The sequence below is a fragment of the Ornithodoros turicata genome, chromosome 10 (genome assembly GCF_037126465.1).
Source record: "Ornithodoros turicata isolate Travis chromosome 10, ASM3712646v1, whole genome shotgun sequence".
Taxonomy (NCBI): domain Eukaryota; kingdom Metazoa; phylum Arthropoda; class Arachnida; order Ixodida; family Argasidae; genus Ornithodoros; species Ornithodoros turicata.
The window spans coordinates 11719714-11739340 of NC_088210.1; the positions used below are offsets into that span (position 1 = coordinate 11719714).

The window sequence follows — 19627 nt, forward strand, 5'->3', positions numbered from 1 at the left end:
TTTCAGCACTTGCGCTGTCGCACACTTACGCAGTACTTGTTTTTCGAAGTTGTCGTTTCAAGCTACCGCCGCCGCTGCCGCCGCCGAAGAATCGCCCACATCATCATCATCCAATGTATGCGTGTGTGTTTGTGTATGTACCGCCACTTCAGTCCAGAACCATCACTTGCCACACTGAAAAGTGTTTCAACAGGCATTTCCGCCGCCGCCGAAGAATCGCCCACCTCATCATCATCCAATGTATGCGTGTGTGTGTATATGTACCGCCGCTTCAGTCCAGAACCATCACTTGCCACACTCAAAAGTCTTTCAGCAGGCATTTCCTGTGGGTAACATAATGAGGGTTGCATGTTACGGTTACTTTCACCAATGTTGCGACAGTATATCTATACTAACTTAGCCACGCCTTTTCTTTTCTCTATATCTAATCTAACCTATAGTCACAGACCTCCCACCCGTACCAGGCGTCGACATGGACACGAACAAAAGAATACACACCCAACTGCTGTTTATTTATTGCATATTCACGTACTCCTCCTTCACAACGGCTCACTCTCTTGGTGTATTTTAACTTATGTGTTGTAGACTGTTGTCTGTTCCACGGGCTCATCGCGACGCGTAACGAATAACGTCAACACTTGTAAATTTAAAAAAAATTAAAAGAAGAGAGAGAACGTAGAGCAACGCACTGCTTGCTCGAAAATCATGACAGAAACACAAGAAAGTCGGTGAAGAACGGAAGACATCATAAACGAGATGCCGAAGCCCTTGGTTCTGCGCTTCCTCCACGACGGATTGAGTGCAGCACAGACTTCCGAGTACTCGTTTCGGAGAACGCAGACGTCAACTTCTTTCATAAATTACCAGCACATGGTATCTAAACACAGGATGCACAGGCGAGTTTTCGAGGTTGTACGTCGCTAAACATATTGGAACGTGGACAAGGACCTCTGCCTCTTCGACTTACAGTCAGGCAAAGGGGGAACTTCGTATATAAACGCATGTCACATAGCCACCGACACGGAGTGCCCGAATAAAGGTAATGTTCCGATAGATAGCATCACCAAAACGCGGCCTTGAAACTCCATCGGATAGCTCTTTTTCCTTATGGATGACGAATATTTCCTCCTCTCCGCAGAATGCTCGATCGTTGCCGCATAAGTTTCGAGATGTCGCTTTGAAGTCAAAAAAGCTAGTGGTGCTGGAAGTCATTTTCCCACAGAAGACTTGTGGTCCCTGATCAGTTGGTCTTGCCGAGCCTAAAGACAAACCTGGAATTTGGCCCTTTGAAACAACAAGGCTCGTCCGGTATCGGTGTTGTCGACGCCGTATCTGCAGTGGGGGGTGATGGAGTAGCACTGAATGGTTGCACGTTTATGGGTTGATAATACTGTGGAGCACGGCTGAGAGTCCTTTGAGGGGCGGGAGCCACTTGTGGTTGCACCGGCTGCGGTCGAAGCCCCGGCTGCGGTTGAAGCCCCGGCTGCGGTTGAAGCCCCGGCTGCGGTTGAAGCCCGGGATGTGCGAAGCTGTTATGAATTCCCGGTAACCGGGGAGGTACCTGTTGTCTGTATTGCTGTTGAACACTTGGTGCTAAATGTTGAGGAAGCGATGTAGCGTAAGGGTACCCCGTAGGCCGGTTACCAAAGACGCTCTCTGGTATGTATAATGGACGCCTTACAGGGCTTGCTGTAGCGGCGGGAGGTGCTGGAGGCTTTAAGGGTTGAAGGTGGAGGTGCGAAGAGTAGATCTGCGGATAGGCCGAAGTAATGTTGGTAGATGGAGGGTTGTATACGATATGAAAATTTTTTAGTAAGCCCACAGGAGGCTTTGTAGTGGTGGTTGTCTGGTCTCGAGGTAGTGCTGTAGTCGATTCATGACCAGTCACTGCGCCCACTGATGCTGTAGTTGTTGTTGTTTCCGCTAAAACGCTTGGTGTTGTTGGCAGTGAATGTGTGCTGTGGTGAGTCTGACTGTCCTTCGTCGTATGAAGAACTGGTGAGCTTGCTGGCGAGCTTGTGACGGTTGTGCCAGCATCCGTACCCTTGAGAGTTGCCTGAATTTCTTCAGGGGTGATTATATCTGAGTGTTGGTAAATGTGACTAGTACTCAGCTCCTGTGCGTGAGTCTGTGCGGGCGTGCTCGGTTCAGTAGTGACCAGTTGACGGTCTTGAGATTTCTCGTCTGAAGGGTTGGACTTTAATGCGTGTGAGTCAGCGTGCGGGACAACTGCGATGCCCGCCGTGGTGCCGTGTGGCGCCTGGTTACCGTAACCGAATGTCGTTTGAGTGTAACCCGCGTCCTGCCCAGCGTGACTTGCAAAAGTTGAAGGCGGCGTAACAGGGGCGTCTTTCTGATGCTCTTGAACATTGGTTGTGGTGGTCTGTTGTGGAGCCTGAGATAGCGACCGTAACTGGCCTACTGCATAATCGTAGCGTTTCGGGGCCCCGTACAAGGTTGTCTGTGGTGGCTTTGTTGGTTCGGGTGTTGTGCGAGCTGGTAGACGCTTTGAGTGAGAGTTGTGTAGGCCTGAAGATGGCTCCTGGGCGTTATACGTCAGACGTGAAACGCTAGACAGAATGTTGAGATCAGCGGCGCCCTGTTGGCTAGTTGTTGCGTACGGGGGTGTGCTAGGGCGTACAACGTCAGACGAAGGAGCATTAGGGTTATAGTGAGTAGAGGGTATGAAATGCGGTTTTGTAGAGTAAGACACCGGTGATTCTGTCGTAACCGGAGCCGTGGATGTCGGAACATTATAAATATGCGCAGCATTTGTAGTTTGTGATAGCGTGGCATGCTCCCGGGCTGGAACTTGTGGTACCCTGTTGTAAGCGAAGACATCACTTGGTACCATCAACGGTGTCTGTGTTGGCGCTGACGTAGTCGCAGGCTGCCCGCTGATCACTGCCTCCTTACTAGGATTGGTCTCCTTGTCTCGAAGTGCTTCGCTCGACTGCGTCTGCTCTTTCGGGACCTCCCCATCGAGAGACCTGCGTTGGAACTCTGGATCGTTTTGACGGTAGTCAGTGTTTGCGAGTTTCAAATCTCGCATCGCCTTGTACAGGGCATAGTAGTAATTGGCAACTGACAGCCCCGCTTGTTCCTCCGGGCGAGGGACTTCTGGACTCCGTGAGGACCGTGTTCCAGTTTCTTCGGGACTAGTGGCGGCATCGTGACCTCCGTTAAGAGCATGGTGCGACGACGCAGGCGGAAGATCGTTGCCCGTGTCGGTGTCTTCCGCCGTGAGGGGGGCCAGTTCGGCGTTGTTCTTTAAGCCGGGATTGTAGAGCTGGGCGTCGTATGGGTCTTGCAGCACGCGCCGGGTGAGGGTGACGTTCACGACGGTGGTTCTTCCGTCCACGATGTCGAACGGCACTTCGATGTCGTTGTGCTCCGGCGCTGAGACCTGCACAGAACGGGGAGCGACTCCACTTAGTTTATATTGTCATAAAGGTACCCTGAGACGTGATGCATGAAGCGTATACAGGATTCATTCCGCATTTCTTTCCGCAAATTCAAGGGCAATTCAATTACCTCTTAATATAGGGGAACGGAGGTGATCCCCAATAGTATACAGTGAACCCTCGTTATTATGACCATGGTCGTTCCCGAAAATTTTGGTCATAATGCGGAATTGTGATAATGCGGAATTATGGGGGTTAACGTGGGAGATTTGCAAAGGTTTCACTGCATTGTTCCCTTGGAGTATGGTCGTAAAGCGCGTATGTCAGATTATCGGGGGTCATATTAACGAGGGTTCACTGTATATATATATATTTTTTTTTTCGCTGCAGCGTGTTCTGCAACGAAAAATAATGAGCTCCTGCGAAAGAACGATGAGCGCAGGTGACTTAAAGAGCACGCGCAAGGCTCTGTTCCGCACACCATTAAAAAAAAAATCTCCTCGTGCAACGAGCGCATCGGCGAACGAGAAGACGTCGTGACGTATCACGGGCTCCGGCACGTGACCAGTGACGTCCAACGGCACAGCTCAAGCATGTATAAGCGGCGCGTGAGCTGAGAAGAAAAAAAAACAAAGAAAAAATGCACAGAGCCGTTTCTACGTCACGCGAGGATCGTGTCTGTCGTCCGCGGCTGCTTTCTCCGACGGTTTTTGGAAATTCGCTGGCGCAGTGACAAAAACTGCAGAGCGAAAATATTTTGCATGGTGAACTCCTGCTGGACAGCTTCACAGATGGGGCAGGGTATTGAACCACGTTAAATGTCACTTCCATGCTCCTTTAAGGCTTAGCCGTCATTTTGTCTGGGATATAAAACACAGCTTATGACCAGGGCTTCAATATTAGTTAACAAAAATATTTATATGCTGCAGGTATCACATGGGGAAATACAGAGGGACTGTACAGTATTGATCTGTTCACAAATGTGACTGACGAATCCCGATTGTTAAAGATTATATGATAGAAAGGAAAATTAATTAATATAACTGAGGGCGCCATTAATTTCTTGCTGCTGGTTCATATTGGAAAGAGTGTTAACTCATGTGATTAAAAAGCTATAGTTCCGACTCCGAATAAGTGGAATTCGCACTAGCATCTCCATGAGAACTAGAAAAAGATACAAACTCAAGGGTTTTCAAGGACTGTGAAAAAATCCAGGGTTTTCCATACCTTGAAAATGGCATTTTCAAAAATTCCAGAGGGGGCGGGAAATATGTTTATTAATAAAAAAGAAAGGAAAGGTCAGACAGACGGACGTCGGCTTGCTATTCCAAAAAAAAGGGAAATGGGGGAAGAAAAGAAAAGGGGAAGACAAAGAAGAGAGGAAAAGAAAGGGAAAATACAAACGGGAAAAGAAAGGGAAAATACAAACGGGAAAAGAAAAGAACAAGACAAAGAAGAAAGGACAAGGAAGAACACAGAACTAAAACTGAAAAGACACACACACACGGTCACACAATCACAAGGCGTTGACGAGGTTAGAAATTCCAGAGTATTCGAAGGTTTCAAGGAACGGCGGGAATCGTGACATTAAAGCACACACACGCATAAGCTCATGCAGGGTGCAAACAAACTACAAAATGTTAATGTTACCAGATCGTATACTTAGCGCAACCCAAAAACCTCACCGGCAATGGCGGTATAGATAGGGGATGAAAATTCGGCGCGAGCCTTCTATATACGGGGAATCGTGATGCTTTCAGTCCTGATGTAATAGATGGAGGCCCAGACAGGTTTTTTTTTTATGCCACTTACCGTAATTTCACGCGTATAAGCCGCACTGTAAACTGAAAAACACACTTATGGGTGTAAATGGCATGTCCTATAACTGACACCTCTTTTTACACCATATGGTCTTAGAACACCCTTTTCAGAGGGTGTATTCTGTGTAAGACACCCTTTGAAAGGGTGCTTTTCCTTGAAAATGCCTTCTTTTGCACCCTTTAAACACCCTTTTAGGAGGGTGTTTAACAACTTTACACCCTCCTAGAAGGGTGTTTAAAGGGTGCAAAAGAAAGCATTTTCAAGGAAAAGTACCCTTTCAAAGGGTGTCTTACACAGAATACACCCTCTGAAAAGGGTGTTCTAAGACCATATGGTGTAAAAAGAGGTGTCAGTTATAGGACAAGCCATTTACACCCATAAGGGTGTTTTTCAGTTTACAGTGTAGGAAAGCTTTGAAAATTTTTCTGGCAGATAAGCCGCACTCGCAGATAAGCCGCGGGCAATACGAGACGACTGATTTGTACGACAAAGGAGACCATAGAGAAGGCCATAAACTCTGTGGTCCATACTCCGGGGTCAGCTCTACAGTTCTACCAAGAACGGATTGTGCACTGTGTTGGGCGTTTTTCATTGATTGATGGGTCAGTGGTCTTCCAGAAGACGTGAATCACTGTCACCACTTTCGTTAAAGCTGCTTTGGGGAATGCACCAGGAAGATTATTCTACTCGAATGTGGACCCGTCCCTGTTACGCACTGTTCGTGCATCAGCAGGGTAGTGCTGTTTCAGAGACACTGTCGGCCCTTTCGTTAAAACCGGCGTATGGGGAAAATACCAGGAAACAATAGTCATCAGATAAGCCGCACCGGTGGATAAGCCGCAGAGGGCCCGTGAGAAAAAAAAATCGCGCATAAGCCGCGGCTAATACGCGTGAAATTACAGTATACTTACTCCATTCTCATGTTCCAAGCTTGTCCACTTTCAGTGTCCCAGCATTGTGGGATAAAAGTAACTAACATTTTGTGGTTAGTTTTATCGTAGCTTTGATATTACGGTTGACACAGTTTTTTCGCTGCTCTTATGTAGTTTCATTTTAGCTAATTAACGTCACGAATTAACTTCATGTAGCGGAGCAGCCGTCTGTGACACAAAGCAGCACGTTCCTATACGTCACTGGATGGAGATCTATTTGGCAAGCTTCGCTCTCCGGATATTATAAAAGGAGAATTATAGTTAGTTATATGCGTATATTCCTCACCATGAGGACATAGCTTCCAGGCAGAAGTATGCGCCAATATTCTCCATTTGGTGTTGACTTAAATGGCATGTATCTATCTTTGATCATCAACCGTGCTGCTGGAATGGGCTCTCCGATGTCGTTGCTGACGATTCCACGAACCCCTGAAAAGTTGATCGAAACAATAACACAGTGTACTGCAACCATGATAACGCAACGAGCATCGTGTTAGTCCGCACTAAAAACTTCGGCAGTGTTACATTATGCGTTGATGCATAATGGCACATATAGATACACAGAAACAAAAACGACTTCAACTAATCCATAAAGAGACCAAGTATCCTGCGGGATGTGCTGACGGCGTCAGCTTGTTGCTTATAAACACAGTTCAACAAGTTACTAGTGCAAAGCAATCTCCCCCTAGGGACCGTTGTTATCCATTATGTCACAGAGCCGTTTACAGAGAGAGTTTGGCCATTCTCTGATCTTTTGCCGCCTTGTGGATGGAGCCCATTTTGACGTCAGAGTCGTCGTTGCGCCGCCCAAAAAGCCTTAATCCAAGCGCAATCCGTCAAAAATCCGCTTATTATAGCCTGCGCCATTCTGATGCTGTCCGCCACCTGGTAGACAGGTGCTTTGTCGCGCTCAACACTCTAAAAACTGAACTTCACCGCATAGCATGCGGTGAATTTTGCATGCGAATTTAGCATGCAGAATTTTGTATTTTTTACCTGACACAAATAAAAGAAATTTTGAATCTTGAAGTTCAGTTTTTACAGTGAATGTCATCTACAGAGATCGTCCAGCGGGGGAGGTCGTTCGGATGTGACGTCGCATGACGCGCTTCAAGTTGGGCTCCTCCCCATGGCCAAGCTCTCTCTATAAACGGCCCTTGTATGTCAGAATTTCCGTCAGTGTAAAGTGGACTACCTGCATAGGTATAGTTCTCCTACTCGATGACAATGCACACAAGCTACAAATGTGACAGAGAACGCTTAATATATTTAGTTTACTAAGGTAAGACGGCTCGCGGCGACGCCTGGTGGGAAATAATCCCCAACTCGTCAAGCAACAGTGATCTATGTTCCCCTCTGACTCGCTGCTCCTGATGGCTACGTAGCCGACACGTAGCCCACTTCTTTCGTTTTAGACCCAGTGTTGTCCGAATGCAATGTAGTTTTGTCACCGTAATTGACGAGCAATGCGCAGTTGATGACCATTACGACACAGTGTTGCCCATAATATAAGTGTTGCCCACCAGCATGCTTGTGAGATGGCCTTTTGTCCCACTTCGGCTGAAACGAACCTCTAATGGACAACAAGAGATGTGGCTAAATAGCGGAATTGCTTTCAACTCCCACGTGACCATCTCCCGGCTGGCATCTTCTTCTGTCTAGCGTACGGAACTGCTATGGAACTTGTAGTAAAAACTTTGTCGAAAGCAAAGCCCGCTTGCGCAGTGTTTGCTCATGAAGCTGCCCCGGGAACACAATTCTTAGTGATCGATCATCGCGGCGACGACGATAATAACGAAATGGAAGTGCAAAGTTCAGCGAAGGCTTCCGGGGGAGAGTTCCCCCTTCGTATTATCTGCAACTATGAAAAGTAATAAAACACTAGCCAATTTTGTGATTTGATGCGTGCGTTAGGTGCTATGTAAGGCGTGAAAACAATAAATAAAATAAACAACTTCAATTGATACAGGTGAAGTAAAACAAGTCGGAGAGGATGGCATATACGCAGGACAACTGGTGAACGAGATTCATAGAGAACACAGCCTGGGCTTGGGCAGCAAACAGAACAAGGACGACAAGGACGGCATCTCTGTCGAGTTGTCGTCTGTGTCGTCCTCGTTTGTTGTCGTCCTCGTTTGTCGTCGTTTGTCAACGAGTTGGTTTTCTGGCTCACCTCCCCCACCCCCTCCCCCTCAAATGGGATGTCCCGCCATCGAGACCAGGAATACGGTTACTTTACTGATGCATCGGGCAATCCAGGTCACACGCAAGGACGCGCGGTAAGCCGTGCCAAATTTGTCATGCATGAATCCAGTACAGATGATACACTGGCCGGATAACACAATAACTATTCAATGCCACGCGGTGTAACTATACCACAGCGGCCATGCTCCATAATCGGATAATTTTTGAAGTATCTTTAAAAAGTGGTGCACCTTGGACCACCTCTTATACCTCTGTGCGACTCTTCCATGAACCTCAGGAGGGACTTGACGTTGTCGTTCCAGTATCCTTGAAGTTGGTAAGCAGGGGGGAATTTGCAGCAGGACAGCTCGATAGTAAGCTCCATGCTTCCGGCTTCCAGATAAGTGTAATCTGGCATGCTTCCTGCAAAACGAAACGAGTGCCGAAATGAGAACGCCATCGTCAATCTCAGCCGAGGCAACGGTAGGAGGGTGAAATGCCTCCTGTGCACTCTAAAAGCAGAGTCGCTATGTGTGGCGGCATGTTCCTCGGGTCATGGGTTCTGGGGCCCTGTTCTTGTCAAAGCCCTGTTCTTGTCTTTGTGTCTTTACTTCTTGTCTGTCGTTACGTGAAGAAGGCGTGAAGAACATAAATCAATGTCACGCGGCATCATCCAGTAGTCGAGCACTTGATCTTGTACTCTTCATGTTTCATCTACACTCTTAAAAGTGAACTTCACCGCATAGCACGCTCCTAGCCAACCATCATCTCGAGTAAGATCGTTATCTGCCCTGATTTGTTGAAAACGGGAGGCGTACGCCTTTTTTGTGACACTTATGCTGCTCATAATTGTCACAGAAAAGGCGTACGCCTCCCGTTTTCAACAAATCGGGGCAGATAACGATCTTACTCGAGATGATGGTTGACTAGGAGCGTGCTATGCGGTGAAGTTCATTTTCAAGAGAGTATTTTTGGGAACGACCATGGTCATAATAACGAGGGTTCACCTTCGTTATTAATTAATAAAGGATAATCGTTACTTTGAACCGAGTTTGGTGTACTCACACTTTAGGGCAAATCGTTAAGGTTTACTTTTTTCCCAGCTGCCGTGGCATATTGGTTAGGATGACCGTCTTCCACGCCGAGACTAGGGAGGTGACACGGGTTCGAATCCCCCGCATCGACTGTGCTTGTCTTGGGGTTTCCGGAAGACTTTCCGGACGAATGTTCTTTTTTGTGTGTGTGTTAACGCCGCGAAGCAACTGTGGCAATGAGCGGCGTACAGATGTGGACAGATGGAGAGAGGACAGCAGGAAGGAGTCGGGGGACGGGGGGGTTAGTATGCGTTCTGGGCCGACTTCAGGGGGAACTGTGTCGACATTCGTCTGGAAAGTCTTCGGAAAACCTCCGGACGAATGTCGATACAGTTCCCCTTGAAGTCGGCCCAGGACGCATACTTACCCCCCTGTCCCCCACTCCTTCCTGCTGTCCTCTCTCCATCTGCCCACGTCTGTGCACCGCTCATAGCCACAGTTGCTTCGCGGCGCTAGTACGGAATTTAAAGCTATACTTTTTCCGCCTAACAATTGTAATCTAGCACTGTGGAGTGTCCTCTCCCTTTTTTCTTTCCTTTCTTTTTTCTTTTTTTCTGCCACGAGATGCAGGCAACTAGAATGAATCTCACAGAAACGGTGTATAGAATACTGGGTAGAAAACAAACCAGTTACAACCTGACAACGATCTTACCGTCTAGTGCTTTACGGGTCTGGTATAGGGAGACTCCCGTACAGAGCCCGGCGAAGGTACACCAACTTTCATTCGTACTTGCCTTTGAAAGGGTACCACTTGGCTCCGTTGACGATGCCGTCCCGGTACAGTTGTCTCTCGCACGAGAAGCGCGGCATCGTGGGATGGTTGAAAGAGTACGTCTTGGCCAAATACTTGAACACGTCGTCGTCCGGCGTTTTAGAACCGACTGCTCCTGCAAAGTCCTAGCATGATACAGTCGCTGTAACTTTGAGACACTTGACAACAACAACAACAATAAATGAAGAAGTGATGATGACATGGGATGTTTCCCCGTGGTAGCCACAGGACACTACCCCATTTCACAGTGGTTAATATGAGAGGATGAATTATGGTGAGAAGGAAGCAACGACAGGTCGGAGACACTTGAAGTCAGACGCAAGATTCGTGATCTCACGTTGTTATGTAAATGTGTAAAAGGATTTATCTGTAGGTCCGATTTAACTTGAATCACTCAGGTGTTCCGCACCTACAAGGTGTCTGACGCATGTTTACCTTCGTCAACTGCTGCGTTTCAGAATAAATCTCAACCAGGCCGACGAACATCAACCAGGACCACAGGAGCTCAACTGTATACGAGGTCGAAAACTTGTCCATTCACTCTCCTCGACTGTCATTTCTCGTAGCGACTGATATGCTCCGCACGAAACCCTAGAACTTGCGCAGCCACGTGGACATGGTGGCTTCATCTAGCGGAGCGATACCGTTATTCGGACCTCTCGAACCAGGAAAAAGGAAACGATTCCGGCGGGTACGCTCACACTGGGGATTCAGTTCATCAGCTAACATTCCTCTATGCCAATGAACAGTACAGCTTGGGACAAAAGTTTACGGAACAAGACACTGGCGTGCTTCTTCATCAGGGAGGCCTCCTGCAAGGTGTCAGGAAGACAATGAATAAGAAACGAGTGACCGGATATTCAATCCACCTCTCACTGCAGATGTCCACTCCTGTTTGCTGATGGTACGTGTTTTGCTCCAATGGCGAATTGCGACATTTCGGTGTTCCGTAAGCTTTTGTCCCAAACTGTACCTACTCTTTTGCATCTGTTGATGTGAATGTGACGTGATATATAACGAAGAAGAATCCCAGCTGGTCGAAATTATCCGTATACTGTCGTACCTTGCGGTACGTCCAGCATGTCGTCGCACAAATATAAGCTGACGCGGCTCGCATATATTCCGCGGCCCCTTCTTTTCATACTGCCCTGCGTGGGCGTCTGATATCTCGCAGCCTCATTAACAGTAACAAGTCAGCACTCATCAAAACGTTTGAGTGCTATGCAGAGCGGGAGGAACACAACTAATCCGCGACATATTGCAAAACGTGCAAGACACAGATAGAGATCGGAAATTCGTGTTCTGACCGACGTGTGCTTGACGCCTCTTAGGGTCTTTTACCAGCGCTACAGTTTAACAGCGGTAGCTGTTGAAGGGAAGGTTTCGGGAAATCACTGTGGCTGTATCACGAAACCCTTGGTTTCGGTTTCGGTATTGAAAAACATGTTAAAATAATCTAAAGCTGATAAAAGCATGAAGGGAATTGATGTTCTGAGGCTAGAACACATAGAAGGGACAAATAAGTACAAAGCTGATGAAGGAACGAATAACCGAGAGACACGGGACACGTGTTCATGCACCAGTTAGTCTGCGCCCTGTCTTTTTTATCGATAAGTACAAAGCCTCAAGTGCCTAAGAAGTTAGTGATGACAGAAGGAAGTCACTGAAAAAGTTAGCCAGCTGTAGGACTCGAACCCAGAAGGTAATCGGACCGGTAATCCAGAAGATATGGGTTCGAGTCCTACAGCTGGCTAGCCTTTTCAGTGACTTCCTTCTTTCATCATCAATAAAAGCAGTTTTGACATACTCACAGATGGTACTTTGTCCCAGAAAGTGTCCAGATTTTTTTGTCCCGATTTTAGTAATATTTTTGTCCCGCCAACCCCAGCTCTACACATCACCACTCACTTCACACATCACAAGGCAGTACTCGTCACTCTAAAGTACTTGTGCACATATCAGTAATAAAAGCGTCAACATCCACACACAACGGCTACAGCTGAAATTCGGGTTACACACTCGCAAACCATCCTGCATTTTTTTTTTTTTTTCGACGCTCATTGCAGTGTTGCCAGGTCTACTGAAATTTCAGTAGATCTACTGGACTCCGAGTCTGTCTACTGAAATACTGAAAAAAGGTCAAAACGCTCTTGAATCTACTGAATTTTTTGCCTGAAGCGTGGTTTGGCATAGCGAACTCCAATTCAGGTTTGCTGGCACTGTCTGGTTGCATCGTAGTCCGCGTACGAGCGAGAAAATCATGTACTTTTGACATAATGAGCGGTCTACGCGTTATGTGGCATCTGCAAGCAGTCACCTTTAAAAAAGCGAGCAGCTGCCCAAGTAAAACAATTTATAGCAAATACATTGCAGAATCATGCATTCCACAGGACACCCGGTGACATAGCAAACATGCAAGTTCCGACGAGTTTATGTTTCCGTCGTTAGGAAGTTTCGTTGTAAACCTCCTCTGCTTGTCCCATTCGAGCGCGTGCGTGGAACCGATATTTTCTTAGGTGACCATCACTGGACCGCTGCACACGAAGCGACTGATAGGAGACAAGAACTGATTTAACTTAACTGCGAATATGTATGAGCGAGAGTACGTGATCGAATGACGGTGTGCAAGCACTTCTTTACTGTGTACACCAAATTACAAGTATATTTCACTTATTCTGTCGCCTATATATCGTGAAAGTTCGTATTTATTTATCATATGGCCCACTAGTTAGGTCGCCGTGGAGCGTTTGCCCTTGTTTTTAGTACATCTACTGAATTCTACTGAATTTTCTGACGCCGAGCTTCTGAATTTTCGCCTAAGTGACCTGGCAACACTGGCTCATTGGTGGAGACGCGCTCTTTCTTCAAACGTCATAGCCCGTCATATAGGTTGAGTGAGGGCGTGCAATATCTGCCCTAAAGCTCCAGTAGCGTGCAGTTGAATAAAACTGTGATCGGCTGTGGTAAACGTAGAGCTTACCTGGTGTATAGTCGCTGTCGAATGGATATCGAACCAACATGGCGCCACCGTGGAGGTTCCCGGAGAGAACGAACTGGAATGTGTCGATCCATTTGCGAATGGCGCTCGTTTCAGGCTGTTCCCTGCTGTTCACCTTCAGGCCGTACTCTGGGAAGTTACGGTTCAGGTCCGCGCCTGCGCCGTTGTATCTGCGGACGGGACAGAATAGACGATTTCAGAAATTGCATGGATGGCCCACCAGAGAGCGCCGTGTTGCGAAAGCCCCGCTCCACCTTGGGATTTAGTGTTCATGAGTCAGAGAGAAGAAGAAGAGCGCAAACGGTTTCGGTTTTCTCTCTCCTTCACCTCCCGCACCTTCGAGCAACAGGCAGACGAGCACGAATGCAGACCATTTCCCACAACGCATTGCGCGATGCGCGTGGCTTGCGCGACGGAGGGCCCCCATGCGGAGCACAAGGGCAATATCTGAAATCGCCTATTAGGGTCTCATCTGACTAGGGTGACGTTGGAGCGTACCAAGGTTGCGGAATGGGATCACCCATTCCATTCCAATTCCAGTCCGAGGAATGGAGATGCGTGATAATTCCATTCCTTTCAATTCCTCGGAATGAAAAGGTACGGTCAATTCCCACTCCTGGAATGGCTTGGCAACCTCATCCTATTCCTTTAATTCCATCAATAAAAGAAAAGGGACCGGTAACCGTGCTGGTTAGCCCAGCAGCGCTACAGAGGAGATTGACATTACCCATCACGGAAAAAGCAAAAAGACAAGGTTATTTCGCCCTTGACCGTGTACCACCCAGACCAGTCCATTCCAATTCCATTCCGCCTGCAAAAAAATTCCTAATTCCATTCCATTCCTAGGACAGTTTCCGCCATTCCATTTCATCATTTCATCATCCCAGGCTCTGATCAATCTGGAATGATTCCGGAATCATTCCAACCACGGAGTGGCAACTTCACAACCCTGGAGCGCACTATTACATATCCGGCTATACTTTGCCGTCACGGGGTGCGAGATACTGATACTGCACCAGGTAACTCGCAACAGAAACGCCTGGAATACTTAAAAACGCAGTAAAATGACACTGCTAATGCTATCCGGGGCCCTATTCTGGTCAAAGTAATCGACCTCGGTTACTATGTGTCTCGGCTCTCATTGGTCGTTGCGTGATGTTGGTGGTGGTGGTGAAAGGCCTCACCTAGGTGGGCTCTGTAGAATGAGAGTCCTGAGCCGACTTCTAAGGGAACCATGCCGACATATGTCAGAAAACGTCTGAAGAAAACCCAGGAAAAAACCCAGACGGCAGAGCCGGCTCCGGGATTCGAACCCGGAGACCTCCTGGTCTCGATGTGACATGGCCAGCACGCTAACTACGGAGCCACGTGTGCTGATAAGTCGTTGCGTGAAGAAGGCATCAAGAACAGAAATGAATATCACGCGCCCTCAAACAATAGTCGAGCTCTTGATCCTGCAATCTTTGTAGAGCATGAAGAGCGCAGGATCAAGTGCTCGACTAATGGTCGAGGTCGCGTGACGTTCATCTCTGTTTTTCACGCAACGACCAATGACAGGCGAGACAGAAGGTATTATGCTTTTAGTTGGTAGCATCACTATGACGGGCTAGAAGGCCATTCTAGATTACCATAGCATCACTATCGCAGCAGCGCCATTACCGTCGCCATCGCCAAGTGGCGGTGCGTGACTCAGGCTCGAACGGCCTTCTGGAGTTCCACAATGGAGTCGCAGTGTACCAAAATTCGGGATAAACTGTTCACCGTAGCAAAGTGTCTGCACTGGTCGCTTACTGCCGCCGCTGTCTTTGGTTTCGTCGGCTGGCACTACTACACGTACGTTTTCAAATTGTGCCTGCAAACCATCAAAAATCCTTACCAGAGAACCATCTACCTAGTCATCGTTAACGTTCTAAGCGTGATGATCGTGTGGTGTTTTCTGATGACTTCTCTCACCCCTCCCGGAAAGATACCGCAAGAATTCCACGTAGACAGAGACGACGCTACTGACATTCTTCAAGGGTACTACAATGAAGCTGGACGGCAGAAGTTTTTGCACAGTCTCGCACGAAGACTTCCCATCGTCACACGTACCTTCTCCGGTGGGATAGCATATTGTGCAAGATGTCAAGTCATCAAGCCGGACAGAGCGCATCACTGCTCGACGTGCTCCAGGTCAGTTAGTCAGTAGCGTGGAAGGAACCTCGAACGGGCGTTTTTAACAGCTTAAGACGAATGTATGTTACATACGTTCATCTTGTGCTGTTAAAAAACGCGCGGTATATACGGTATGTACAACCTTCAGGGGCTGCCACGCAAAAGTCATCCGACACCACTCTGACTACATACTCGCAGGCCGCTTCTTAATCCGCTTTACGTCACACCACATCCTAAAAAACAGAACTTCACCACATAGCACGCTCTTATCCAATCACCATTCCGAATGACATCGTTCTGCCCACTGATTGGCTAAAAGGGGAGGCGTGCGCCTTTCTTTTTGGTCATCACCTATGCTTATGCAAAAAAGGCGTACGCCCCAAGCCTTACACAAATCTAGAGTGATAAAGGTATCATTCTGTGCAGTGGTGTGCATTCACCTTCTACCTGGTGAAGTTATTTTTTTAGAGTGCACGCGCCACCTGATTAACAATGCCCACACGTTACCCATGTGACGAAGAACGACGCAAACTTGTTTTACCACAGTATTATCCTTCCACCCTCAGGGATCTCTAGTGCTTAGTGCGCCCCTTCAGGGGGGGGGGGGGGGGGGTCCTGTGTTCCCACCGTATTTTCGCTCCGCCATCGTCGTTCCCTAGAGCTTAGTGAGACGCTTCAGGGTGCCTTGTCATATTCCTGTTGCGCCCTCGGGGATCTCTAGCGCCTAGTGCACACCCTTCGAGGGTACCTATACCGGTATATAGAACGCTCATGTTACCGATCGTCATGTACGCAAAGTAACGTGAGAGCCCTTTACTACGACTTTTTTTTTTTTCGAATTTCTTTCATAATGAGTGTATTATGTGTACATATTATAATTAATGTACCTTCCCTAGTCGTTCCAGGGTCCCTTCTGGGGCCGGTAGTATTCTGAACAGCAGCAACAACAATAAATGAAGCGGAAGTAATGATGCAGTATTCCCAGGTATACTGCATCAACTGTCCTCGAAAGTAATCTCTCCCCACCCTCGGAGGTCTCGAGTGGCTAGTGCACCCCCTCAAAGGGCCCCTTTTTCCACCGTATTTCGGTCCACCGTCGGGTTTCCCGATAGACCTAGAGCCTGCGCCCCGTTCAATGGGTCCTGTCTTTCCTTCGTATTCTTGCTCCGCCACCTCTCTCTCTCTAGCCGTGTATTCACACAAGCGACATCCTCACGGAATATTCTAGTGAAAAAAAAAAGCAAAAGCACTGCTCACAGAGACGAAGTTCCGTCCCGTGTTATGCTGAGCATTCACACGGTCAGGAATATCGGAAGTGGCGTACTGCGCATTTAGCAGACGGCATTTAGCAGACGACACCGTCGGCGTGTTTTCCTGTCGTCTGCTACGGAATATCTTGTGGCTGTGTAACGGGATATTCCCCACGGTTAGCAGTGTACGTGAAGACACGATGTTGAGCGCTCGCGCTCACGTGACAGGAGAAAGCTATGACGCCTTTCGCATCTTCCGCTTCCGGGGGAATGTCGCTCGTGTGAACGCACGGTACTGAGTATTTCCTAGCATAGGTCCTCCCGTTGGTTTTCGATGTTTGACAAACACTATATATTCTTTCTTTTCCGATTTTTTTTTTTTTTCAGGTGTATCTTGAAGATGGACCATCACTGTTACTGCGTCAACAACTGCATCTCGTTTACCAATTACAAATTCTTCTTCTTGTTTGTCCTCTACTACTTCCTCTACAGCGCCTTCGTTTCAGCAACGACACTGCGGCCCTTCGTCAGCTATTGGAAGGAAGATGATCCTTCGTGGGACGATTTCCAATTTCTCCTGCTTTTTCTCCTGTCGAATATCATAGCTCTGAACATGGCGGGGTTCATCGTCTTCCACACGTTCCTCATGTCGACGAACCGTACGACCCTCGAGATCTTCCGGCCGCCGGTGTTGGTCGCGACGGGACTAGACAGGCGGGCGTTCAATCTGGGATATCTGAAGAATTTCTACGAAGTGTTTGGTGACCGTTGGTACCTTTGGTTGATCCCGGTGTCCTCTGGGAAGGGAGATGGTATCCACTTTGAGCTGCGGCGGCGGGATGAAGAAAGCGAACCGCTCCTCACACGTGGTCCTGATAGGCCGAACGTAGAAGCAAGACACCCTACGGGCTCCAGCTGAGAAGTGCTGTACGACTAACGGTCCCTGATCTATACAGGCAATATTTCATAGTGGATTGGTGTACGTGTGTGACGACGATGGAACAAAGGAACTCAACGCAATAGGCCAACAGCTTAGTATTAATTGGATGTACGGAGCAATCAGTGCCATTAAATTATCTGTCAATATGTATGCCACTATAATCTGCTATCTATAATCAGTTAAAACACGTTTAATCCTGAGGGAGCGTACACTCCCAATGAAGGTCGAGTTTAGTGGTTTGGGGCTCATATGGGCTCGAACCAAGAACTCGAAGCTCTGGAGGTCCATGCAGGGTGGGAACTGCGTCTCTTGCCACTGACATGTCTTTCCCTTCTTACCGATGTCGCGGGACAGTGTTTGGACAAGGTGACGTGCAAATCCTCCTACGATGAACGAATCAAGAGGGTACAACTGTGCTGATGGGACGGTGAGAGCGGAAACATTTCCTTCAGTCTGAGACGTTGTCATTCGCAATGTTGGTTTCACCCTTAAAACTGAACTTCACCTCATAGCACGCTCCTAGCCAACCATAATCTCCAATGATATCGTTATCTGGTCTGATTCGTTGAAAACAGGAGGCGTACGCCTTTTTTGTGACAATTATGAACAGCATAAGTGTCACAAAAAAGGCGTACGCCTCCCGTTTTCAACAAATCAGGGCAGATCACTATATCATTCGAGATGATGGTTAGCTAAGAGCGTGCTATGCGGTGAATTTCATTTTTAAGAGTGTGGAACACGGAACGAAGTGGACGACACGGGACTGAAACCATCAATAAGAGTTTTATTATGATAGTTGTATTATAGTATTGTTATAGTTTTATTATTACTTTTCGTTTTCGTACCTTCATAATAAAACTCTCATTGCTGGTTCGAGTCCCGTGTCGTCCACTTCGTTCCGTGTTCCACACTCTTAAAACTGAGTTTCACCACATAGCACGCTCCTAACCAACCAACCAACATGGCGAATGACGACGTTCTCGTTCCTGATTTGTTGGAAAACGTGGGGCGGAGCCTATTTTGTGACACTTATGCTGTTCATAATTGTCACAAAAAAGGCGTACACCTCCCGTTTTGAGCAAATCCTGGAAGATAACAATCATCCGAGATTATGGTTGGCAAGGGGCGTGCTATGCGGTGAAGTACATTGAAGCTGTGTTTTGTCCTTCCTCGGACTCCTCCTACTTTGTACTCCTTACTCGGACTCCAACCCTGTTGCCTCCCTGCCTTCTATTTCCGCTCGGTCAGGAAAAAAAAAGCGGAACCTCTAAAAAAATCGTTATGTGCCCAGCGGGGATTGGAACAAGGTGTTTGGGCGCATCATCAGAGAAGGAGATGGAGTGGGTAAAACATGTTTGCGTGGCTCTATAAACTGGTACACTGTTAAAACAGAACTTCACCGCATAGCACGCTCCTAGCCAACCATCATTCCCAATAATATCATTCTGTGTCATGATTTGTTCGAAACAGGGGGGAGGCGCCTATCTGGGACAAGGTAATCTGTCCCAGATAGGCGCCTCCTCCCATTTTCAACAAATCAATACACAGAATGATATCATTCGGAATGATGGTTGGCGATGACCGTGCTATGTGGTGAAGTTCTGTTTGAACAGTGTAGATACGAAAGAATAATTGTGGGCGGAGTTGCTGCTCCGCCTGCAAGACCCATATCATTTTGATCGTCGCGAGCAGATAAACGATAAAGACAGAGAAACTGATAAACGATGGAGATCAGTTAGCGGCGAGGTCGAGACTGGCTATGCCAGTGCATCTACGTCATTGTATATTTACCACAAGACACCAGGGCACGCTTGCGCGAACATTGAGACTATTCCTCAGCGCTGCCTTCCGTAGCTTTGCCAGTGCTAAAAGAGATAGAAGCGTCGAGGACAGTACCGCGTGCAGAAAGCACTACCGAAACTATCGAGGACAGTACCCAGGAATAGCCTCAACGTTCTTGCAAGCGGGCCAGGGAAAAATAAATAAATGGTAATGGTACCGTGATGTTACATGTATAAGGTTTGTCTGCGCAATGTGGCAACATGTTGCACGTATCGCTGGGTATAGGACTGCGCATA

At 47.7% G+C, this 19627-nt stretch overlaps 3 protein-coding genes across 4 annotated transcripts in view; 1 reads left to right on the top strand and 2 right to left on the bottom strand.

The window, feature by feature from the left end:
- The window catches only part of LOC135370334 (ATP-dependent RNA helicase DHX8-like), a 164378-nt gene that overhangs the window by 95379 nt on the left and 49372 nt on the right, over positions 1–19627 (bottom strand). The window lies entirely within an intron of this gene.
- LOC135370331 (mucin-2-like) overlaps positions 492–19627 on the bottom strand; it is a 43578-nt gene continuing 24442 nt past the window's right edge. For both annotated transcript variants that reach the window (XM_064604050.1, XM_064604051.1), the window contains exons 5-9: positions 13188–13375; positions 10170–10322; positions 8612–8764; positions 6444–6586; positions 492–3406 (exon numbers count right to left, since the gene is read on the bottom strand). In XM_064604050.1, coding sequence (XP_064460120.1) covers positions 1241–3406; positions 6444–6586; positions 8612–8764; positions 10170–10322; positions 13188–13375 — 2803 coding nt within the window. In that variant the 3' untranslated portion in view covers positions 492–1240. The remainder of the gene's footprint in view (positions 3407–6443; positions 6587–8611; positions 8765–10169; positions 10323–13187; positions 13376–19627) is intronic.
- Positions 14863–17695, top strand: LOC135370332 (palmitoyltransferase ZDHHC2-like). The gene is made up of 2 exons (XM_064604052.1): positions 14863–15377; positions 16997–17695. Exons 1-2 carry the CDS (start codon positions 14926–14928, stop codon positions 17526–17528), a joined length of 984 nt encoding a protein of 327 aa, XP_064460122.1. The 5' UTR covers positions 14863–14925; the 3' UTR covers positions 17529–17695.